Source organism: Hyperolius riggenbachi, chromosome 2 (genome assembly GCF_040937935.1).
Source record: "Hyperolius riggenbachi isolate aHypRig1 chromosome 2, aHypRig1.pri, whole genome shotgun sequence".
Classification (NCBI taxonomy): domain Eukaryota; kingdom Metazoa; phylum Chordata; class Amphibia; order Anura; family Hyperoliidae; genus Hyperolius; species Hyperolius riggenbachi.
Genome location: NC_090647.1, coordinates 574,611,259 through 574,637,311, shown reverse-complemented (window position 1 = coordinate 574,637,311; position 26,053 = coordinate 574,611,259). Strand labels below are relative to the sequence as shown.

General features: G+C 43.6%; 2 protein-coding genes across 2 annotated transcripts in view; one reads left to right on the top strand and one right to left on the bottom strand.

The window, feature by feature from the left end:
* LOC137545213 (zinc finger protein 84-like) overlaps positions 1–21,361 on the bottom strand; it is a 41,492-nt gene extending 20,131 nt beyond the window's left edge. The window contains exon 1 of the mRNA XM_068266338.1: positions 21,198–21,361. Within this exon, the coding sequence (XP_068122439.1) occupies positions 21,198–21,333 (136 nt within the window). The 5' untranslated portion in view covers positions 21,334–21,361. The remainder of the gene's footprint in view (positions 1–21,197) is intronic.
* Positions 4,733–6,364, top strand: LOC137547501 (posterior protein-like). The gene has a single exon (XM_068271096.1). It carries the CDS (start codon positions 4,733–4,735, stop codon positions 6,362–6,364), a length of 1,632 nt encoding a protein of 543 aa, XP_068127197.1.
* Positions 21,362–26,053: the final 4,692 nt, after the last annotated feature.

Sequence of the window (26,053 nt, the reverse complement as noted above, 5' to 3'; positions counted from 1 at the left end):
AGAGTCCCCACACTTGGCACAGTTGGTCACTTGGTGACAGAGGTTACGAATCCAGGAAAAGTGGGAGGAGCATAAAATAGCCAATCAAATTTCAGCCATTAATTTTAAATGGGAAAATGTAAACTGCAGCCATTCTTACACTGTTAATGGCAGGGTTCCCAAACTTGGCACACTTGGTCACTGGGTGAATGCGATTAAGATTCAAGAAAGTGGGTGGAGCCTACGACAGCCAATCAAAATTCACCTATTGATTTTCAGGGGGAATATTTAAACTGCTGCCATTCTTACACTGTTAATGGCAGAGTGTAATGATCGGTGTAACACAGAGAGGGTCTGATCATCGGTGATCTGCAGTATCACCGAGAATACAGATATACACCCGATTATTGATGATCTGCAGTATCACCGATAATCAGATATACAAGCTAACCTCTGGACACCTGAGTATATTGAGTACTTGGTGCAACAGTAATACTTTGAGGAGAGCACCCGTATAGAAGGTGCAAGGCAGTAAGGATACAGCTCACAGAACAGGCTCCTTCCAATGGCCTGAGGCTCCCCAAGGGGCGGAGTCAGGCTGAGAGGGGGAAGGACCAGAGAGTGAGTGACACCAATAGAGGAATGTCACTAACAGACTGTGAACTATCTCTTAACGGGAGAGATAGCTCTCGAGGTCGGACAAGCCAGGTCGGCAACACACGGACAGATCAGGAACAGAGACAGGAGACAGATACAGAATCCTAAGACAAGCAGAGTTTGGCAACAGAGTATCAGATATAGCGAAGTACCAAATCAGAGATCAGAAGAGTAGTCAGGAAAGCAGAAGGTCATAACAAATAATCAACAATGCCTAGTCTTGGGTGTGAGCTCCTTGATCATCAACACCCTGGAACCAGTCTGAAGTAATAACTGGATGGTAAAGCTATTTCCTAGTCTTGGGTGTGAGCTCTGTAGTCTGAGGAATAACACAGATAATATACAGTATTCCTATTCTGAGGTGTGAGGTCCTTGGTCATCAACACCTAGGAACTGATCTAGAGACTAACACAGATACTGACAAAAGGTCTGAGTGCTACCACGTAGTGATCGCAACGGCAGACACCAGAGAAATGACCAGCACCCAGTATATATACCAAAGCACTCTCCAGCGCCTCCCCTAAGTGCGGGACCAATGGAAACTGATAGAATTGTCAGCTGACCGGCTTGGTCAGCTGACACCCTTCTGGCTGTCATAAAAGCTCTGCCTCTCAGCGCGCGCGCGCGTCCTTCTGAACCTGTGTGAACTATCAGTCCCAGCCACACCAGACATGTGTTGCAATGCATCCGCTGTGTTGGACGCGGAAGCAGCCACACCGCCATCAGAGCATGCGGCGGTTTCTCCGCGTTCAGCCATACTAACATATGTAGGCCTATACGTGCAAACCGCCGCGTCGGACGCGGAATCCGCCGGCTTTTTCTCAGGACATGCGGCGGTTTCTCCGCGTTCAGTCATGCTAACAGATGCAGGCCCACGCGCACAACCTGCCGCGCTGGATGCGGAATCAGCCGCCTTGTTCTGAGTACCCGCGGCGGCTTTTCCGCGTTTTCTCACACAGAGGCTTCAAACTTGCTACAGTTGGTCATTGGGTGACTGAGGTCCAAATTCACTAAAGGGGCGGGGCCACATACAGCCAATCAGATTTCCTTGGTGGATAAACTGCTTCCATTCACACATTTTTGATGCAAGGAACCTGAAAGCTCATAAACTTGGTCATTGAGTGACTGTGTGTCAAGGTTACAAAAAGTGGGCGGAGCTAAAACAAATTTCACTGGAAAATATAAACTGCAGCCATTCTTACACTGTTAATGGCAGGGCTCTCAAACTTTGCACAGTTGGTCACTGGGTGAATGAGATTAAGATTTTGGAAGGTGGGTGGAGCCTACAAAAGCCAATAAAAATTCACCTTTTGATTTTCAAAGGGAATATTTAAGTTGCTACCATCCTTATACTGTTAATAGCAGATGCCTCAAACCTGATACAGTCAGTCATTGGGTGATTAGGGTTCAAATTCAGAAAGGGGGCGGAGCCACAAACAGCCATATTTGTTTATACAAAGTATTGATACCAAGGACCCCAAAGCTGATAAACTTGATAATTGAGTGACTGTATGTCAAGGTTAGAAAAAGTGGCCAGTGCCAACAACTAAATTTTTAACATGGCAGGGTTCCCAAACTTTACACAATTGGCCACTGGATGACTGGGATGAATATTCAGAAATGTGGGTGGAGCCTACAACAGCCAATCAAAATTCACCTATTGATTTTCAAGGGGAATATTTACATTGCTACCATTCTTACACTGTTAATGGCTGAGGCCTCAAACCTGATACAGTCAGTCATTGGGTGACTGGGGTCCAAATTCACTAAAGGGGTGGAGCCACAAACAGCCAATCAGATTTGTTAGATTGATTTCAGCTGTTCGCTTATTGGCAGGTTTCACAAACGTGACACAGTTGGCCACTGGGTGACTGGGACTAATATTCAGGAAAGTGGTTGGAGCCTACAGCAGCCAATCAAAATTTACCTTTTGATTTTCAAGGGGAATATTTACATTGCTGCCATTCATACACTCTTAATGGCAGAGGCCTCAAATCTGGTACAGTCAGTCACTGGGAGACTGGGGTTTAAATTCTGAAGGGAGCGGGCCAAACACAGCCAATCAGATTTGTTTAATTTCAATGGTAAAATGCAACTTATTTATGCCAAGGACACCACAGCTCATAAACTTGGTCATTGAGTGACTGTATGTTAAGGTTAGAAATAGTGGGCGGAGCCAAAAACAACTAACTTTTTACATTGTGTTGGATATGATTTCTATCCAGAACATTGGCATAGGACACATGGTGAAACCATCTCAAAATGCTTGCTGTGTTACAGAAACCAGATCAAAGAGACATTCAGTTAACTGCTATTATTACCCTTGGGAACAGAAACCATCAGAACTGGTCTAGTGATTAAATGGCCAGTGAAACTGGTATTATCTTATCTCAAAGAATGGGACCCTTGGATAATAAAGCCATAAAAACCAAGGGGACAATGGAAGTTCTCATGGGAACAGTTGGTTAGCAGATGGACAATACCCCAACAGTTTCTGTATGCCTGAGACAATGAAGGGAGGGTCACCTTTCAGATCTAAACACCTGTATGATCAGGGTGCCCCCTGGTGTCGGACAACCAACATCACAGGACCTCATGGGTGAGGTTACAGCGCCACTTAGAGGTCTAAAGAAGACATAACTGGCAAGGACAGGGGGGCGGAATGATACCTGAGCTGGGGGTGGTCGTATGGGTGTGTGTGTGTGAGGAATGGATTTCTTGGCTATTTAAGCCATAAGAGAGATTGGCTAGGAGCTCTCGCAGAAGAAGCTTCCATAAGGCTATAGAGATTCCACCAGCAGGAGCATAGAGAGACATCAGACTCCACCAAGCCTCCATTTTGATGTAAGAAGTAACCATCTTGCTTAAGATATAGTACCTGCATTGATACGCAATTAGTCAGAGTAGATAGGACTAGAGGAGCAACCTTAACTTGTAACTGTGATTCTACTTTGTTATACTTTCTTTAATTTGGAAAAACAATAAATAGCGTTACTGCAACAAAAGACTGTTATTTACAAAAGTAGAACTAGGAAACGAAGTAGCAGATATATCATTTGGCACCCCAGATAGCGTGTGGAATAGTCAAATCCACATAGAACTCCACAATATCGTGACTGCTACAGGAAACGGATCAAGAACATCCAGTCGCTGCAATCCAGGTTTCCTAGAAGATTGATGAAATCCACCTGACGGTTACTACAGACGCCAGGACTCCTCAAAGAAGCCAGGTCTAAGGGCATCGCCTGAGTTTCGTGCTGGTCGTGAAGACAGAGACGCCTGAATCGTTACCTGAAGTGCTGTGAAGTATTCCATCGCTGAGCGGACGCGCAAAGCTGGTGAAGTATGAACACTTTCTTATCTATGACTAATATGCATATATAGTGCTGTATTGCTGTTGGTTTTTTGTTGTTGTTTGTTAGTTCTTAATTGTGTTAGTAAGCCTGTATTAGCTATTCAGTGGTTGCCGGCAGAGACAGGATTGATCACCCTGTGCTAACTGAAGTACCCATAGGATCTATAGGAATATAACCAGACGTTTTTGAGGGAAAGTGAATTAGATAGTTTTCTAGTGTTCATGTGAAGGGGAAGTAGCCTTCTGCCCAATAGGAAACCTCTCTGGCCTGGATCTTAGATCAGTCAGAAATTGGTCTGTGTATGTGGGATACGGTCAGTTAGAAGTAGGTAGAGCATTGAACCAATTTTTGTAATTGGATGCACGATACCTGTGGAACAGACTTGTATGTCTGAATTGAAATAGCTATACAATAGAATTACACGTGTAATTTGTCATTGGCACAGATAGAAGTTCTATTAAAACTGGTCTAGTTTTGTATTGAAGCTAGTGTATTTAATTGTTGAGAATTGTGTAATTTGTCATTGACACAGATAGAAGTTGTATTGAAACTGGTGTAGTTTGTATTGCAACTAGTGTATTGTGTTGTTGAAACTTGTATAATTTGTATCAGAAATTGTGTAAGTTGTCATTGAAACTTGTTGTCATTGTGGTGTTAAGTGGTCTCAAATTGTGTTAGTGAGACAATAGTGAAGTACTGTTTTGTTGAAGTTTTATCTCAGTTACTTGGAAATTGTAAACATGGAAGTTGTAACAGATTTTCTTAAGAAATATTCCTCTGCTTCTTATCATTTGTGTATGGATGAGGCATTGACTCATCAGTTTGGTGATTTAGAAAAGCAGTGTGACATGCAGAATGAAAAATTGCAAACTAAAGTATCTTCTAAAAAAAATAGAAAACAGAGAATGGCCAATCTCATTGATATGTTAATTAAGATGAAAGAGATCGCTTTACAGAAAGAATTGCAATTTTACACTGAAAAAGCTCAGCTAAGGAAGGAGCTTGATAACATTACGCAAGGTTGTTTGGCCATGGATATTAAGAATAATGCTTGTGAATGTGAGGAATTAAAGGAGGAAGTTGACAAACTTGGTGAAGAGAATTGTGATTTACAAGAGTGTTTAGAGGACTGTGAATCTAGATGTAGACTCAGGGAGTTACAGATAGCATCTTTGGAAGCAAAAGAGTCACAAAAAGATTGTGTTATTCAAATGCTTACAGAGCAGCTGGCTCAAAAGGAACAATGTTTACAGTTGTTAAAAGCACATGGTAACAATGCATGCAACCAGGGTAATAGCTCAGGTTACAAATCCCTGGGAGAGGAGCAAAGAGGCAGAGAGGAGCATCCGATTTGTACTGCAGACGAATCTCAATCTCCTCCTGAGCTTTCATTAAATCAAAATTCCACACTCTTTACTCCTATCCCAGACAGGATTGATCACCAACACAGAAATGCTCAAGGGCAAGGTCATGCAAATCATAATGTGCACTCCACAACACTCTCTATACAGGATCGCACAAACCTGTGCCAGATATTGGGGAAGTTTGACACTTCAGCCTCACCTGTCAGCCTCTCCAATAAGCTGGAAGCTGTAGTCACTCAATATAATTTGGGAAACAGAGATGCCTGTGCGCTACTGCGTGCATGGCTCCCTTCACAGCTGTGTGAGAAATTACTGCCTCCTGTGGGGACTCATACTGGTCTGTTGGCAGAACTTAATTCCAATTGGGGAAATGCAGCAGACAGAATGGGAGAGTTACAGAGAGTGATGGGAGGGAGAGATGCTAGAGGAACCAATGCACTAGAAAATGCCAGATTTAGGAAAGGTGAAGACCCTGTTTTATTTTGCAGTGAATACTTGTCACTGTACAAATCCACATTTAATTGCCCAGATATGTCTCCTGACGACGGTAGTTTTCTTTACTCGATGGCTAACAAGTGTACCTTTGTGGATTATCACACAAAGATTGCACTCAGAAATGCTAATTCATACCAGACATTTCTGAACATAATAAAGGACTGGATTCAGGAGACAAATCAGGACAGTAAAATGCAAAGGAAAATTGCAGAGGTAACTAAGAGTGAAGGAAGAGTCAGATCCACTGGCAAATGTTACAAATGTGGGCATATGGGACATTTCATGAGAGACTGTAAATTGAACAGGAGAGTAGGGGGTAACAGAAGTTTTGCTGACAGGAAAGATCAGAAGAGGCCTGGACCAGACAGGGTGCAGAGGGAAAAGGTCCAAGATCCCAATGTTACCCTATATGGTCCACTCCTAAAAGAGCTAGAGAGGGTTAAAAGTAAAATCGCTGAAATTCCAGAGGAATACAAGACCCCACCCCCATCCAATCCTTATGTGAAACCATAGGGATTACAGGCCCCACCCTTGTCCCCAGTATGTCAACTTGAAAGGGACAAGGGCAATAGACCACATATCCAGGGAGCGGTAGGGGGCCATCGCGCTGATATACTTCTGGATACAGGAGCAGCTGTCAGTTTGACAAATATGACATTGACAGCTGACCCTAATGGCAAGTCAATTTTTTTGAGAGGTTTTGGAGGTCAGGTAGTTCCTGCATTGCAATCAATGCCAGTGCCCATAAACATAGGAAACATGGACATACAACACAGTATGTACCTGTCTCCTACACATGAGGGCACCATCATTGGATCGGATGTGATGAAAGCACATGGTTTGGTGGTAGATCTATGTAATTGGATGTTGTGGAGAGGTTCCAGGTACAAAGGGAATGTTTGCATGATCACTGACAATTATGGGTTGGCATCAGTGAAACCCAGTGACGCGATGGATCCCAGAGCATTGTTAAAAACGAATGATCAAAGGTTAGCTGAAATCTTGTGGCAGCATGACAAAGTGTGGGCGACATACAAAAATGAGTGTGGCAAGGTGACAAATATGATTGTCAAAGTAGAAGGCCCAGATCCCTTACCACAGAAACAGTACAAGATTCCCCCTGAATCAATTCCATTTGTACGGTGCACCATTGAAAATTTGTTGGCACAAGAAGTGATTAGAGAATGCCAATCAACAAATAATGCACCCCTATGGCCAGTAAAAAAGGGTAATGGTTGGCGACCCTGTCTAGATTTCCGTGCACTAAACAAATGTACCCCATCTGTCACCAATGTTGTTGCCAAAATGCCCGATATGATGACAGCGCTCAAATCATCTGCAGCAGTGTATTCGTCTATCGACGTCTCAAATGGCTATTTTTCGATCCCCATTCACCCAGATAGCCAATACAAATTTGCATTTTGTTTCCAAGGAAAGCAATACACTTTCTGCAGGCTGCCACAAGGGTTCAAGTCCAGTTCAACCTATTTTCATAAATGCATGATTGATGTTTTAAAATCTTTTTCAGAGCCAGAATGTATCATTCAATACGTGGATGATGTGCTTATCCAGACAGACACTAGGGAGCAGCACTATGCTCTCCTTAAGGAGTTATTAACATTAATTGAGAAAGCAGGGTTAAAGCTAAACCCAATGAAGGCCCAGTTAATGAAAGATTCTGTTTCCTTTTTGGGAGTTGTAGTTTCAAAGGGGGGGAGGACTCCTGACCCAAACAAATGTGAAACTATCCAGAAACTTCCAAGGCCCAATACAAAAACAGCACTGCGACAATTCTTGGGGGTGGTCGGTTTCCGCCGAGACTTCATTGAAGGATTTGCAGAAAAGGCAAAACCTCTTTATGAATTATTGAAAAGTGACAAAAGGGAAGCAGATCCGCTAGAGTGGGCAGAAGAACAGGAACAGGGATTTAAACTGTTGAAAATCACTTTAATGCAAGCCCCAGCATTAAGTAATCCCAACATGGAGTTGCCATTTGCTATACAAGTGTACACATCAAATGTAGCAATCACGGCTGTGTTGCTGCAAGAGAGGCAAATAAAATGGGTACCTGTTGGATATTTTTCTCGAGTGCTTAGTCCAGTTGAGAGGGGATTTGATGATTGTGTCAGGAACTTGATGGGTGTGCATTGGGCTGTTCTTGCAACTGAACACATTGTAGGCTTTGGGACGCTGACTCTACAGACACCCCATACTCCCATTAAGATGCTTCTAGAACGCACCCTTAGTGGAGTATCATCCCAAAGGGTAGCCCGATGGCTGATTGATCTAACGCCTAGAAACCTCACGGTGATGCACAATGCCACATACGTTCTTCCTCAGTTAATGCAATATGAGGGTACGCAACATGATTGTGGAGAATTCCACCGAACAAAAACACAGGAGATCTTCAGATTAGTGGAAGGAAAGGAAGATCTCAGAGTCTGGGTAGATGGATCTCGGTACTGGGAGGGAGGAAGTTTCCACACAGGATACGCCCTGTGGTGTCCACAGACACGAGAGGAAATTTTGATAAAATGTCCCAGGAATTTCTCAGCTCAAAGAGCAGAATTAGAGGCAGTAAGAGAAGCCATTATGCATTTCAGTGCAGGCCCAATTACAATCTTCTCAGATAGTGCATATGTCACCAGGTCACTGACTGAATACATGCCCTTATGGCACACTAGAGGATTCAGTGATGCTTCTGGTAAATCCCTAATGCATACTGCAGTGTTCCAAGACATTTGGGCCAAAGCAAGCTCTGAACCACAAAGAGTGGCCATAATCAAGGTAAAAGCACACCAGAAAGGCAGTGATGAGTTAGCAGTGGGAAACAACAAGGTAGATGAGCTAGCAAAAGAGGCAGCTTTGATAGGGGTTAAGTGGGCTCCCTATGACATAGAGGGACAACAGGCTTGGGAAGAAGAGGATTTTGAAGGCAGGAAAAATGATACGGACCTAGCTGAACTACTGCCTGTACTTAAGACCCCTACCCCTTGTTTAGCCGAGGAGCAGGATAAAGATGAATCCTTAACACATCTTAAAAATCTAGTTAGAGGCAAAGCGGCAGATGTTCCTCAGGATTTTGTAATGCGAGATAACCTTCTCCTTAAAAACACCATTGAAGGATTATGTTTTGTTGTGCCATCCCAGCATCAAAAGGACATCGCAAAGGAAAATCACCGACTGACAGGTCACATGGGTGTTCAAGGCAACTTAAAATTCATTCAGACAAAGTATTGGTGGGAAGACATGAATAACACAGTTCTGAAAATTGTTCAGGAGTGTCTTATTTGTGCTCAGATGAACCCCAGGCCAAAAGGCCAGAGACCTGTGCTTGCTAGAGTGCCTGTAGCTGAAGGCCCCTGGGAGAATCTACAGATTGATTTTATAGGCCCGTTACAAAGTGCTCCAGGAGGGTACAGATATCTGTTGGTGGTGGTGGATGTGTTTTCAAAATGGGTAGAAGCCCTACCTATGAGGAAAGACTCAGCTGCGGCTACCGCCAAGGCCTTATGGACAGAGGTCCTGTCCAGGTGGGGATTCCCAAAAACAATCGAGTCAGATAGAGGCACCCATTTCACAGGGAAAATCATGACCGGAGTTTGTAATCTGCTTGGGGTAGAACAGAGATTTCATGTACCATATCATCCCCAGTCCTCTGGCATGGTGGAAAGAATGAACAGAACTCTAAAAGAGAGGCTTAAAAAGTTGGTCCTACAATCGGGTAAAGATTGGTTGACTCATTTACCAACCATTTTAATGGCCATAAGAGGGTCAGCAGCCAGAGGCACAGTACTGACCCCATATCAATTGATGACAGGGAGAATCATGAATCTCAGCCACCCAGCTGATCCCATGCTCAGCACACCCCTGAAAGAGAGTGCGGAAAAGGAAAAATTCCTGAGTCAATTACAGGAGCAAGTGCAAAAGTATCTGCACTTTGCGGCCAGTAATATGGCTCCAAAGCAAAGGGAACACCCTAACAGACCACCGATTGCATTAAAAGTTGGGGATAAGGTGATGGTGAAAAATTTTGTACCCAAATCCTCATGGGATGCAAACTGGACAGGTCCCTTTGAGATCACCATAGCCTTAAGTGATCAAGTGGTCAAGGTTAAGCGTTTGGGCATTAAAAATGGCAAATGCATGAAAAGGAGGGAAGTGGAGAAATGGGTTCATGCAGATCAGTGTAAGAGATATGACTGTTAAGAACTGATACCGCACTTGTCTTCTTCTTTTCCAGAGCCCAGTGGAGCGAAAATTAACAGAACGGAGGCATCTGGACAATGTACATCAAATTTTTATTTTTCATGGTGCTGATGAGGCTGTGTAATAGTGACACAGTGGAACTTGAGGAGGAATACTCTGGGTATGGAGATGGAGATATGGAATTACATAATCCAGAGTCAATAATGACAAAGCAGATAAAACAATGGATATATTTGCAACAAAAACATGAGGACAACAATAACAGGAGAAGAAAATCTAGACTGACAATGGATCGCCGTGTGCCATTGGAAATATACCAATGGGGCAATCAGGACGGAGATCAATATAGAAAGTTTTTTTCATTTGGCAGGTTTAATCCCAATTCCAGAGACAATAGGCTTTCATTTGTACCCGGAAATCCTGAGTTTAAACTTGAATCTCTGCAGTCAGATGTGAATGTGAAAATATATATGAACGAAACGGGTTATTGGTTGGGGGGTGAAAAAGGAACGCAGGTTCAAGAACACAAGGATATACACTATGGGATTATACATGAACACTTAAAGGAAGGAGAATATGTATTTATGTGTGGTGTATATTGGTATAGAAACCTGCAACCAGCAAACACACCCAAGGAAATTACACTCACATACACGGATGAGAATCTGGGCGGATTCCAGAGGGTTCCGATGACACAAGAACGAGGTGATAATTTCATAATCGGGTCAATATCCAGAGCCTATAAGTCATACAGAGAGGCAGTAGGCTATTGGAAATGTGAAACAGCAGACATAGAAGTGGGGGAGATACAAATCCTCGATGGGTCATCGGAGCACTTGGAAATCTGCACAGAGAGCAAGACAAATGACTCGAGGGAGTATGAGTACTTGGAGTTAGGACAACCACTCCAAGTAAATCTAAATTCTAAAAGAACACTTATCACTGAGGTACAATATGCCATGTCCACCTGGCACTTTAACATATCTCAGTGGTTAATAAAGACCTACTATCCGGTATGTGCTAAATACACCCGCAATCAAGTACGTGGTTTGTACAACTGGATTACTCCCAAGAGTAATACGGGTAGACGTGCAAGCACCAGAAATGGGCGCCTACTCTTGAGGAGTAATCGAGAGAAAAGGGATGTATTTGGCACTGTACTCGGAGGAGTTGGTACAGGAATGGGAATCCTAAATGAAGGCGATATTGAGATTATAAGGAATAAGTTGTCTGCCATAGCATTAGATAGCAAACAAGGATTTGTTAAACAGAGAGAGATCAATGATATTCTTGACAACATTCAGCAAAAACACATAAACACACAGGTGAATGTTGCTAGGGATTTCATTGAGAACTTCAAGACACTGGTCGACAACGTAGTGAGAAGAGGAAGGAATACATCATGGGCGTTGGTCTGCACGCAAGGACAGACAGAACTGTCAACCAACATCAAATTAATAATACAGTCACTGCATGAAGGTGAATGGCCTTTTGAGCTGCTTTCCCAAGTTGGTAAACATCTCCCAAAACACATAACTTTTACTAGTCCAAAATGGTGGGCGAGTTCGTGGTTGGGGTGTACTGATCCAGATTCTGAAAAATGCTATGCGACTTCACTTATAGTGTATTCAGAGTTGCGCCCGGTTATTATATATGATATTAAGTCCATTGGTATACTAACCGGAGAATCTTTAATCTTACACCCGAGGCTGAACTTCCCACAGGTAATTAGGGAGAAGGGAAAATGGCAACAGGTTGATGTTTCCCTCTGTCTGCAGCGAAACCATGATGTATTGTGTTCCCCAGGTCAATTCAGGAGGGTAAATGAAAGATGTTGGGAGGATGCTTCCATTTGTGTTTTGGATGGAGAGAACATTGCCAGGGACAAGGCACCAGTGTACTATTTAGGACATAAAAGGGTGTGCTTTTTTGTCCTGGATACTACTAACGTAACATTAATCCTAGACCAAGGATGCTCTGTAACAGTATCTGTGGCTAGAGGCTCTTGGTGTACCCTTGGCAGTGTTTCTGAAATCCAAACTAATAAATGGAACTATAGCATTCCTTCTGTCGCACGGTGGGTCATTGATTTTAAGTATAACAATCCTGTTGATATCCAGATGATGAATTTGGGAATGGGAAAAGAGTTACAGGATTGGTTGGAAAAGTTGGACAGAGATGAGTATGTGCTGAGGGAATTGCAAGAAGAAGGTGCTAATGCAACTATAATGGTACACCATGATCAAAATGAACTTAAGAAGGTGGAACGTATGTTAGAAACAGACTCAGAGGGCTACTGGTGGGAATATATATTTGGTTATTCTGACAAAGCTAATACTATACTGAACTACTTGATGCACCCAGTTGTAGTGTTACTAATTGTTACCATAACTCTATCAGTAGGACAGATAGGCATGTGTGTTTTTATGAGGTACTTGTATAAAAAGATGCAGTTCCCTCCTAAGATGATGGGAACGCCACCAAACAGTGCAGTCTCCTCCTTCCAGGCAGAGACTTTACTGTGTGGGGTAGAACCGGAACGAGAGCAGATCTGTAAAAATTGTCACAGAGAAGGGCACGGCATAGAGAACTGCTTCATTCCTTACCGAAAAACACAGATGTATATATGAGGAGTCTAATATGATGAAGGGATATAGGAAAGTGACAGATGAATGAAATAGGTATATAAAGGATAGAGCAGAGCTAATAAGCCAGTGACACCCTTTTTGTAAGTGAGTTGCACTAGTTTAGTTGAACGAAATTGGAGAAATGGTACCAAACAGTATAATGACGTGATGTTCATAATTGTTAGATTGTAATTTTGTACTGTTGTATTGTAGGTTTTATGGTAATGTACATAATAGTGAATGTATAATGTGGTGGCTCCTCTAGGTCCAGGTTATCATAATGGTTATAATATCTTGGTGGGGTCAGTGAGAATGAATTTGAATGAAAGGTGTGTAAATGGACTACCTGAAGCAAAGGTAAAATTCTTGCCCCTAGGAGCGGAAGAGAACCCAGTTATTGCATACTCCAGGACAAGGATGAAGGACTGTGTGTGTGTGCCTTTCAGGCACAAAGCGGCATATGTTGGATATGATTTCTATCCAGAACATTGGCATAGGACACATGGTGAAACCATCTCAAAATGCTTGCTGTGTTACAGAAACCAGATCAAAGAGACGTTCAGTTAACTGCTATTATTACCCTTGGGAACAGAAACCATCAGAACTGGTCTAGTGATTAAATGGCCAGTGAAACTGGTATTATCTTATCTCAAAGAATGGGACCCTTGGATAATAAAGCCATAAAAACCAGGGGGACAATGGAAGTTCTCATGGGAACAGTTGGTTAGCAGATGGACAATACCCCAACAGTTTCTGTATGCCTGAGACAATGAAGGGAGGGTCACCTTTCAGATCTAAACACCTGTATGATCAGGGTGCCCCCTGGTGTCGGACAACCAACATCACAGGACCTCATGGGTGAGGTTACAGCGCCACTTAGAGGTCTAAAGAAGACATAACTGGCAAGGACAGGGGGGCGGAATGATACCTGAGCTGGGGGTGGTCGTATGGGTGTGTGTGTGTGTGAGGAATGGATTTCTTGGCTATTTAAGCCATAAGAGAGATTGGCTAGGAGCTCTCGCAGAAGAAGCTTCCATAAGGCTATAGAGATTCCACCAGCAGGAGCATAGAGAGACATCAGACTCCACCAAGCCTCCATTTTGATGTAAGAAGTAACCATCTTGCTTAAGATATAGTACCTGCATTGATACGCAATTAGTCAGAGTAGATAGGACTAGAGGAGCAACCTTAACTTGTAACTGTGATTCTACTTTGTTATACTTTCTTTAATTTGGAAAAACAATAAATAGCGTTACTGCAACAAAAGACTGTTATTTACAAAAGTAGAACTAGGAAACGAAGTAGCAGATATATCACATTGGAAAATATAAACTGCAGCTTTTCTTACACTGTTAATGGCAGGGTTCTCAAACTTCCCACAGTTGATCACTGGGTGACTGGGATTAATATTCAAAAAAGTAGGTGGAGCCTACAAGAGCCAATCAAAATTCACCTACTGATTTTCAAGGGGAATATTGAGACTGCAGCCATTCTTACACTGTTAATGACAGAGGCCTCAAACCTGCTACAGTCGGTTGTTAAGTGTCTGGGGTTCAAATTCAGTAAAGGGGCGGAGCCAAACACAGCCAATCAGATTTCTTTGCTGCATAAACTGCTTCCATTTGCAGAATGTTGATGCCAGGAACCCAAAAGCTCACAAACTTGATCACTGAGTGACTGTGTGTCAAGGTTACAAAAACTGGGTGGAGTCAAAAACAGATTTTTCTGGGAAATTGTAAACTGCAGCCTTTCTTCACTGTTAATGGCAGGGTTCTCAAACTTTGCACCGCTGGCTACTGGGTGACTGGGATTAATATTCAGAAAAGTGGGTGGAGCCTAAAAATGCCAATCAAAAATCACATTTCGCTTTTCAAGGAGAATATTAAAATTGCTACTATTCTTGCACTGTTAATGGCACAAGCCTCAAACCTGGTACAGTTGGTCATTGGGTGACTGGGGTTTAAATTCAGAAAAGGGGACAGAGCCACAAACATTCAATCAGATTTTTTCATTTCATGGGAAAGTACAAATTATCGATGCCAAGGACCCCAAAGCTCACAAAGTTGGTCATTGAGTGACTGTGTGTCCAGGTTACAAAAAATGGGCGGAACCAAAACCAAATTTCACTGGGAAAATATAAACTGCAGCCATTCTTACACTGTTAATGGCAGGGTTCTCAAACTTTGCCCAGATAATAATAATTGCAGTATTTGTATAGCGCCTTTCTCCTGTCGGACTCAAAGCGCTTGCGAGGCAGCCACTAGAGCGCACTCAGTAGGCAGTAGCAGTGTTAAGGAGACTTGCCCAAGAAACTCCTTACTGAAATAGGTGCTGGCTTACTGAACAGGCAGAGCCGAGATTTGAACCCAGGTGGTCACTGGGTGACTGAGATTAATATTCAGGGAAGTGGGTGGAGCATATAATAGCCAATCAAAATTCACCTGTTGATTTTCAAGGGGAATATTTAAATTGCTGCCATTTTTACACTGCTAATAGCAGATGTTTCAAACCTGCTACAGTTGATCATTGGGTGACTGGGGTTCAAATGCTGGAGAGGGGGTGAAGCCACAAACAGCCAATCTGATTTATTTCATTTCATGGGATTATGCAAATTATTGATGCCAAGGACCCCAAAGCTCACATACTTGGTCATTGAGTGTTTGTGTGTTAGGGTTAGAAAGTGGGCAGAGCCAACACCAGTCAAATACATACACAGGCCACTCCGGGTCATCAGTGGGTGGAGACAAATACAAATTTCCCTGGGAAAATGTAAACTGCAGCCATTCTTACACTGTTAATGGCAGGGTTCTCAAACTTTGCACAGTTGGTCACTGGATGACCGAGATTAATATTCAGAAAAGTGGGTGGAGCCTACAAAAGTAAACCAAACTTTACCTATTGCTTTTCAAGGGGAATATTTAATTGCTGCTATTCTTGCACTGTTAATGGCACAGGCCTCAAACCTGGTACAGTTGGTCATTGGGGTTCAAATTCAGAAAAGGGGGTGGAGCCACAAACAGCCAATCAGATTTTTTAATTTCAATGCAAATTATTGATAACAAAGACCGCAAAGCTCACAAACTTGGTCATTGAGTAATTGTGTGTTTGGATTAGAAAAAATGGGCAGAGCCAACACCAGCCAAATACATACCCGGGCAACGCCGGGCAATCAGCTAGTAAATTATATAATGCAATGTGAACAACTAAACGCTAGAATAGAGGATTGCCTAGATCATTTCGAGAGAGTATGGCAGCCATGGTTGGAGTCATCCTGTTCCAAAGGGACAGCTCAACTACTACGTCATTGTTAGAGAAAACATTAATGTCACAGAAATAAAGAATAAATAAAAGAGAGAGATGTCTTAAATATCAGCTAAATCAGTCTTTAGAACTGCAAGTCCCGCTTCCTGGTCCTCCAGTACAACATTCCGACGACCTGACGGAAGTTGTCTCTGTGCCACTCTTGAGTCCCCCTCTTTGTCATCAGAGGGACTCCCGTATATATAGTTTTATGTTCTTTTACCGCAAACCAATGCGGAAATATCCCTTGGGTACTTCACTCTAGGGATTGTTCTATAGCTCCACCTTCTATATGTTTAATGTTCAACTTTTGTTGATTTATCATTTAAAGCTACCATCTTGGCAAATTTCCTGCAGTTATGTGACATACTATGTACACTGTAAACAGTTTATATGTTATTTTAAAGACACTGTTCATACTTCTTATGCTTTTTTCTGTATCATTGTGCACAAGCTTATCTCAATAAAAGTCTTTGAAACTAAAATTGCTTAAATCAACTTTCTTTCCCAGTCTGACATTCAGTTTGGCGTTCAGAAGATTGTCTTGTGACCAGGACCACACCCCTAAATGCATTGCAGCAACTGCCATGTGATTGGTTGATTAGAGAATGGCATTCATGAGAAATTCAACAGGTGTTCCTAATAATCCTTTAGGTGAGTGTACATACAACACACACACACACATACACAACACACACACACACACATATACATACGCATACATACAACACACACACACACACATACCTACATTCAACACACACACACATACATACATACATACATACTGTCCATACATACACATACATACAACACACACACATATACCTACGTACATACAGTGGGTTGCAAAAGTATTCGGCCCCCTTGAAGTTTTCCACATTTTGTCACATTACTGCCGCAAATATGCATCAATTTTACTGGAATTCCACATGAAAGACCAACACAAAGTGGTGTACACGTGAGAAGTGGAACGAAAATCATACATAATTCCAAACATTTTTTTTACAAATAAATAACTGCAAAGTGGTGTGTGCATAATTATTCGTCCCCCTTTGATCTGAGTGCAGTCAGTTGCCTATAGACATTGCCTGATGAGTGCTAATGACTAAATAGAGTGCACCTGTGTGTAATCTAATGTCAGTACAAATACAGCTGCTCTGTGAGGGCCTCAAAGGTTGTCTAAGAGAATATTGGGAGCAACAACACCGTGAAGTCTAAAGAACACACAAGACAGGTCAGGGATCAAGTTATTGAGAAATTTAAAGCAGGCATAGGCTACAAAAAGATTTCCAAAGCCTTGAACATACCATGGAGCACTGTTCAAGCGATCAGAAATGGAAAAAGTATGGCACAACTGTACACCTACCAAGACAAAGCCATCCACCTAAACTCACAGGCCAAACAAGCAGAGCGCTGATCAGAAATGCAGTCAAGAGGCCCATGGTGACTCTGGACGAGCTGCAGAGATCTACAGCTCAGGTGGGAGACTCTGTCCATAGGACAACTATTAGTCATGCACTGTACAAAGTTTGCCTTTATGGAAGAGTGGCAAGAAGAAAGGCATTGTTAACAGAAAAGCATAAGAAGTCCCGTTTGCAGTTTGCCACCAGCCATGTGGGGGACAAAGCAACCATGTGGAAGAAGGTGCTCTGGTCAGATGAGACCAAAATGGAACTTTATGGCCAAAATGCTAAACGCTATGTGTGGCAGAAAACTAACACTGCACATCACTCTGAACACACCATTCCCACTGTCAAATATGGCGGTGGCAGCATCATGCTCGGGGGGTGCATCTCTTCAGCAGGGACAGGGAAGCTGGTCAGAGTTGATGGGAAGATGGATGGAGCCAAATACAGGGCAAACTTGGAAGAAAACCTCTTGGAGACTGCAAAAGACTTGAGACTGGGGCGGAGGTTCACCTTCCAGCAGGACAATGACCCTAAACATAAAGCCAGGGCAACAATGGAATGGTTTAAAACAAAACATATCTATGTGTTAGAATGGCCCAGTCAAAGTCCAGATCTAAATCCAATCAAGAATCTGTGGCAAGATCTGAAAACTGCTGTTCACAAACACTGTCCATCTAATCTGACTGAGCTGGAGCTGTTTTGCAAAGAAGAATGGGCAAGGATTTCAATCTCTAGATGTGCAAAGCTGGTAGAGACATACCCTAAAAGACTGGCAGCTGTAATTGCAGCAAAAGGTGGATCTACAAAGTATTGACTCAGGGGGCTGAATAATTATGCACACACCACTTTGCAGTTATTTATTTGTAAAAAATGTTTGGAATCATGTATGATTTTCGTTCCACTTCTCACGTGTACACCACTTTGTGTTGGTCTTTCACGTGGAATTCCAATAAAATTGATGCATGTTTGTGGCAGTAATGTGACAAAATGCAGAAAACTTCAAGGGGGCCGAATACTTTTGCAACCCACTGTATATATATTTCTGATTGGTATTTTATGTCCACTTCACGTGCACTGAGAATACTGTTATTCTGTCCATCCATATGTTTTCCTCTTGTTATTGGAATCTTTTGCTACACATGACTGTTTAGGCATGAAAGGAAAGGCAGGCTGGAGTCTAGAGCAATATGATATGGATAATCTGTGCTCCCCTGCACTCGACCTCCTACACAAGAGAAGGCTGAGAGTGAGGGTGCTGAGGATCGCTACTTCTGTCAGCTTCCACTGGGACGGAGGCACCCGGGCCATCTCCACAAGGACTGCCAGACACAGTAACTCTTTCTTCCCCTCGGCCGTCAGCCTCCTTAATTCCCTTCACATACTCCCATCAGCAAACCAAAACTAATTGTTGATTGGCCAGTCTATGACTTTTGGAACCGTTACGGGCAATGTGAAACCGCTGGCCTAGTATGTAACGCAAATGTATTACAATAATGTAGATGTAACTGCTTGTCCTCTGTGTATAGTGTTAAGTGTCAACTTTCTGTTCTTGCTGTTCTATACTACCTATCGTTGTTCTCTGAGCTATTATGTACTGTGCCAAACCCAATTCCGGGCATGACCCAGTCGTGCTTGGCGAAATAAAGAATTCCTGATTCCTAATTGCTGCAATATATGGAACTGTCAGCAGACTGATCCCCTGTAACTAACCCTGGTCATGGCGTCCGGCATACCATTCTTATAATATGCTTTTCCTTTAGGATCCTCTCCATTACTTCACATTAAAGAGGTTATTTTACTCCATCTATAATAACTGAAGAGACAGACCAGATAAGTGGCAGAATACCGGAGCAATTTGCATGCGGATACATAGAGCCAGGAGCGTGTTGCGTGGGAAGGCTGTTAAGGGAGAGCAGGGGGCGTTACCGTGCCGAAACCCCGGATATCTCTGCTACGGCCCTGTACCTACCCATAGAACATTTCTAATTCCTCCAAATGTCTTTATTTATCTCTAAGAGAAATTCTCCTTAACCACTTGCCGACCGCACACTCATAACGTGCGTCGGCAAAGTGGCAGCTGCAGGACCAGCGACGCACATCTGCGTCGCCAGCTGCAGGCTGATTAATCAGGAAGCAGCCGCTCGCGCGATCGGCTGCTTCCTGTCAATTCACGGCGGGGGGCTCCGTGAATAGCCTGCGGACCGCCGATGGCGGCTCGCAGGCTAAATGTAAACACAAGCGGAAATAATCCGCTTTGTTTACATTGTACGGCGCTGCTGCGCAGCAGCGCCGTAAGGCAGATCGGCGATCCCCGGCCAATCAGCGGCCGGGAATCGCCGCCATGTGACAGGGGACGTCCTGTCACTGGCTGCACAGGACGGATAGCGTCCTGTGCAGTCCCGATCACCGGAGGGGGACAGGTAGGAGAGGGAGGGGAGGAATTTCGCCACCCCCCCTGCACAACATCCCCATAAGGGGAAAAAAAGGGGGGCGATCTGATCGCTCTGTGTGTCAGGTGATCTGTGCTGGGGGCTGCAGAGCCCACCCAGCACAGATCACAAAAAACAGTGCTGGTCCTTAAGGGGGGGTAAAGGCTGGGTCATCAAGTGGTTAAAGAGACTCTCTGCAGAACAAGTCCTTTTACTAAACCAGTTATGTAAAGTGACTGAGGCCTCCGAATTCAAGCATATCATACTTACATTCTAACAGATGCCAGATGTGCCCGTCCTCCAATCAGACGCAAGCCAGAGGGATATTACTAGCTGCCTGACGCAGAGACTCCAGCCCCTGATGAGTCATGTGATTGATGACGAAACCGGTAGGGAGGAGCCTCTGACAGCATTGTACACAGCAGGAACCACTGAAGAAGCCCGACGTACGTGTTACCTGCGTTGGATCTGCTGCCCATTGTCTTTAATGGCTGTCACTGTGCAAGTCAAGCAGTAACGTGCTGCAGCCTTTACATCAGATCAGCAGCTTCCAGCACACCACAATATGTCTGTAAGGCTCCATAGACTTGCATTGCCTGTGTGCCCCCTAGGGGTAGCTGAGGGTAAGGCAACGCAGGTTATTAGTTCAGGTGTGCAAGAGGCCTAAGAGAGCCCCTTTCCTCTGCCTATATCTCCAGCACATCGCTTGTTGATAAGGACGAGTATAAAGGACTCCAGTCTCCTTACATTCTACATTTATGGTGATCAGTGCCCAATTCTTTCTGGGCTCTGGTGTTACTCTAGGAACTGTCTGCACCGCACAGCTGACAGCTGACATTCTATGGTTGGCATGGTGTGGTGTGACTAAGCGTGTTTATCCTTGGAAATTACCATTCTGACCAATCTGTGTACAGTAATCATTATCAGCTTATTACAGGCCGGTAACACTAACTCCCCCCTACTGTGACCAATCTGTGTACAGTAATGCACAGTGACCATTATCAGCTTATTACAGGCCAGTAACACTAACTCCCCCTACTGTGACCAATCTGTGTACAGTAATGTACAGTGACCATTATCAGCATATTACAGGCTGGTAACACTAACTCCCCTCTACTGTGACCAATCTGTGTACAGTAATGTACAGTGACCATTATCAGCTTATTACAGGCCGGAAACACTAACTCCCCCTACTGTGACCAATCTGTGTAAATTGAGTAAAATGGCCTGTGGTGGGGAGTGGCTAAGATGACAAAAATCTTAACAAGTCTACAGAGCATAACCCCGAATCAGGCCAGTCTGTGAGCAGCAATACAGCCACACCAGCAATAACCATCCACATTATCCTATATTACTGCTGATTACTCACCTGTTCTGCCCTCTGTAACATTGTCCTCCTCTTTACTTGTCCTCATCACGCCTCCCTCCTCCATAGACTGCTGATCACTCCTCACATACGTCTCTTCTTCCTCTTTACTTGTCCTCATCATGTCTCCCTCCTCCATAGACTGCTGATCACTCCTCACATATGTCTCTTCTTCTTCCTCTTTACTTGTCCTCATCATGCCTCCCTCCTCCATAGTCTGCTGATCACTCCTCACATACGTCTCTTCTTCTTCCTCTTTACTTGTCCTCATCATGTCTCCCTCCTCCATAGACTGCTGATCACTCCTCACATATGTCTCTTCTTCTTCCTCTTTATTTGTCCTCATCATGCCTCCCTCCTCCATAGTCTGCTGATCACTCCTCACATATGTCTCTTCTTCTTCCTCTTTACTTGTCCTCATCATGCCTCCCTCCTCCATAGTCTGCTGATCACTCCTCACATATGTCTCTTCTTCATCCTCTTTACTTGTCCTAATCATGTCTCCCTCCTCCATAGTCTGCTGATCACTCCTCACATACATCTCTTCTTCCTCCTCTTTACTTGTCCTCATCATGCCTCCCTCCTCCATAGACTGCTGATCACTCCTCACATACGTCTCCTCTTCTTCCTCTTTACTTGTCCTAATCATGTCTCCCTCCTCCATAGACTGCTGATCACTCCCCACATACGTCTCTTCTTCTTCCTCTTTATATGTCCCCATCATGCCTCCCTCCTCCATAGACTGCTGATCACTCCTCACATATGTCTCTTCTTCTTCCTCTTTACTTGTCTTCATCATGTCTCCCTCCTCCATAGACTGCTGATCACTCCTCACATTCATCTCTTCTTCTTCCTTTTTAATTGTCCTCATCATGTCACCCTCCTCCATAGACTGCTGATCACTCCTCACATATGTCTCTTCTTTCTCTTTACTTGTCCTCATCATGTCTCCCTCCTCCATAGACTGCTGATCACTCCTCACATATGTCTCTTCTTTCTCTTTACTTGTCCTCATCATGTCTCCCTCCTCCATAGACTGCTGATCACTCCTCACATACGTCTCTTCTTCTTCCTCTTTATATGTCCCCATCATGCCTCCCTCCTCCATAGACTGCTGATCACTCCTCACATATGTCTCTTCTTCTTCCTCTTTACTTGTCCTCATCATGTCACCCTCCTCCATAGACTGCTGATCACTCCTCACATACGTCTCTTCTTCTTCCTCTTTATATGTCCCCATCATGCCTCCCTCCTCCATAGACTGCAGATCACTCCTCACATACGTCTCTTCTTCTTCCTCTTTACTTGTCCTCATCATGTCACCCTCCTCCATAGACTGCTGATCACTCCTCACATATGTCTCTTCTTCTTCCTCTTTACTTGTCCTCATCATGTCTCCCTCCTCCATAGACTGCTGATCACTCCTCACATACGTCTCTTCTTCTTCTTCTTTATAGGTCCTCATCATGTCTCCCTCCTCCATAGACTGCTGATCACTCCTCACATACATCTCTTCTTCTTCCTTTTTAATTGTCCTCATCATGTCACCCTCCTCCATAGACTGCAGATCACTCCTCACATACGTCTCTTCTTCTTCCTCTTTACTTGTCCTCATCATGTCACCCCCCTCCATAGACGGCTGATCACTCCTCACATATGTCTCTTCTTCCTCTTTACTTGTCCTCATCATGTCTCCCTCCTCCATAGACTGCTGATCACTCCTCACATACCTCTCTTCTTCTTCTTCTTTATAGGTCCTCATCATGTCTCCCTCCTCCATAGACTGCTGATCACTCCTTACATACGTCTCTTCCTCTTTAATTGTCCTCATCATGTCACCCTTCTCCATAGATTGCTGATCACTCCTCACATACGTCTCTTCTTCTTCCTCTTTATAGGTCCTCGTCATGTCTCCCTCCTCCATAGACTGCTGATCACACCTTACATACGTCTCTTCCTCTTTAATTGTCCTCATCATGTCTCCCTCCTCCATAGACTGCTGATCACTCCTCACATACGTCTCTTCTTCTTCCTGTTTAACCACAACACTTACATGTATCAGTTCTCCACCCTAAGTGCAGAAAATGAGAAATAATGTAAATTGTGATCACAGATAACAGCACACGCAGAAGGATAATATAATACAGTTCAGAGCCTCTGAAAACCCCCAGTCCCACCTACCTGATAATGGCCGAGGGGGGCGAGATCATCCTGTGGAGAATCCTGGGAATAAAGAGGACCTGTACATCTCTCTGGTGGGTTTCTGTTACTGGATACATCTGTAGGAAACACACACACACTGACTGAATACATTGTCTCTATGTGATTATCAGATGATGGGGGATCTAGGTGGGCAATCCTAGGAATAAAGAGGACCTGTACATCTCTCTGGTGGGTTTCTGTTACTGGATACATCTGTAGGAAATACACACTGACTGAATACACTGTCTCTATGTGATTATCAGATGATGAGGGATCTAGGTGGGCAATCCTGGGAATAAAGAGGACCTGTACATCTCTCTGGTGGGTTTCTGTTACTGGATACATCTGTAGGAAACACACACACTGACTGAATACATTGTCTCCATGTGATTATCAGATGATGGGGGATCTAGGTGGGCAATCCTGGGAATAAAGAGGACCTGTACATCTCTCTGGTGGGTTTCTGTTACTGGATACATCTGCAGGAAATACACACTGACTGAATACATTGTCTCTATGTGATTATCAGATGATGGGGATCTAGGTGGGCAATCCTGGGAATAAAGAGGACCTGTACATCTCTCTGGTGGGTCTCTGTTACTGGATACATGTGTAGGAAACACACACACTGACTGAATACATTGTCTCTATGTGATTATCAGATGATGGGGGATCTAGGTGGACAATCCTGGGTATAAAGAGGACCTGTACATCTCTCTGGTGGGTTTCTGTTACTGCATACATCTGTAGGAAACACACACACTGACTGAATACATTGTCTATGTGATTATCAGATGATAGGGGATCTAGGTGGGCAATCCTGGGAATAAAGAGGACCTGTACATCTCTCTGGTGGGTTTCTGTTACTGGATACATCTGTAGGAAACACACACACTGACTGAATACATTGTCTCTATGTGATTATCAGATGATGGGGGATCTAGGTGGACAATCCTGGGTATAAAGAGGACCTGTACATCTCTCTGGTGGGTTTCTGTAACTGCATACATCTGTAGGAAACACACACACTGACTGAATACATTGTCTCTATGTGATTATAAGATGATAGGGGATCTAGGTGGGCAATCCTGGGAATAAAGAGGACCTGTACATCTCTCTGGTGGGTTTCTGTTACTGGATACATCTGTAGGAAACACACACACTGACTGAATATATTGTCTCTATGTGTTTATCAGATGATGGGGGATCTAGGTGGGCAATCCTGGGAATAAAGAGGACCTGTAAATCGTTCTGGTGGGTCTCTGTTACTGGATACATCTGTAGGAAACACACACACTGACTGAATACATTGCCTCTATGTGATTATCAGATGATGGGGGATCTAGGTGGACAATCCTGGGAATAAAGAGGACCTGTACATCTCTCTGGTGGGTTTCTATTACTGGATACATCTGTAGGAAACACACACACTGACTGAATACATTGTCTCTATGTGATTATCAGATGATGGGGGATCTAGGTGGACAATCCTGGGAATAAAGAGGACCTTTACATCTCTCTGGTGGGTTTCTGTTACTGGATACATCTGTAGGAAACACACACACTGACTGAATACATTGTCTCTATGTGATTATCAGGTGATGGGGGATCTAGGTGGACAATCCTGGGAATAAAGAGGACCTGTACATCTCTCTGGTGGGTTTCTGTTACTGGATACATCTGTAGGAAACACACACTGACTGAATACATTGTCTCTATGTGATTATCAGGTGATGGGGGATCTAGGTGGACAATCCTGGGAATAAAGAGGACCTGTACATCTCTCTGGTGGGTTTTTGTTACTGGATACATCTGTAGGAAACACACACACTGACTGAATACATTGTCTCCATGTGATTATCAGATGATGGGGGATCTAGGTGGGCAATCCTGGGAATAAAGAGGACCTGTACATCTCTCTGGTGGGTTTCTGTTACTGGATACATCTGCAGGAAATACACACTGACTGAATACATTGTCTCTATGTGATTATCAGATGATGGGGATCTAGGTGGGCAATCCTGGGAATAAAGAGGACCTGTACATCTCTCTGGTGGGTCTCTGTTACTGGATACATGTGTAGGAAACACACACACTGACTGAATACATTGTCTCTATGTGATTATCAGATGATGGGGGATCTAGGTGGACAATCCTGGGTATAAAGAGGACCTGTACATCTCTCTGGTGGGTTTCTGTTACTGCATACATCTGTAGGAAACACACACACTGACTGAATACATTGTCTCTATGTGATTATCAGATGATAGGGGATCTAGGTGGGCAATCCTGGGAATAAAGAGGACCTGTACATCTCTCTGGTGGGTTTCTGTTACTGGATACATCTGTAGGAAACACACACACTGACTGAATACATTGTCTCTATGTGATTATCAGATGATGGGGGATCTAGGTGGACAATCCTGGGTATAAAGAGGACCTGTACATCTCTCTGGTGGGTTTCTGTAACTGCATACATCTGTAGGAAACACACACACTGACTGAATACATTGTCTCTATGTGATTATAAGATGATAGGGGATCTAGGTGGGCAATCCTGGGAATAAAGAGGACCTGTACATCTCTCTGGTGGGTTTCTGTTACTGGATACATCTGTAGGAAACACACACACTGACTGAATACATTGTCTCTATGTG

Bases quoted from the DNA above. Each gene is read 5' to 3' on its own strand.
- LOC137547501 (XM_068271096.1), top strand. From the start codon at position 4,733: ATGGAAGTTGTAACAGATTTTCTTAAGAAATATTCCTCTGCTTCTTAT.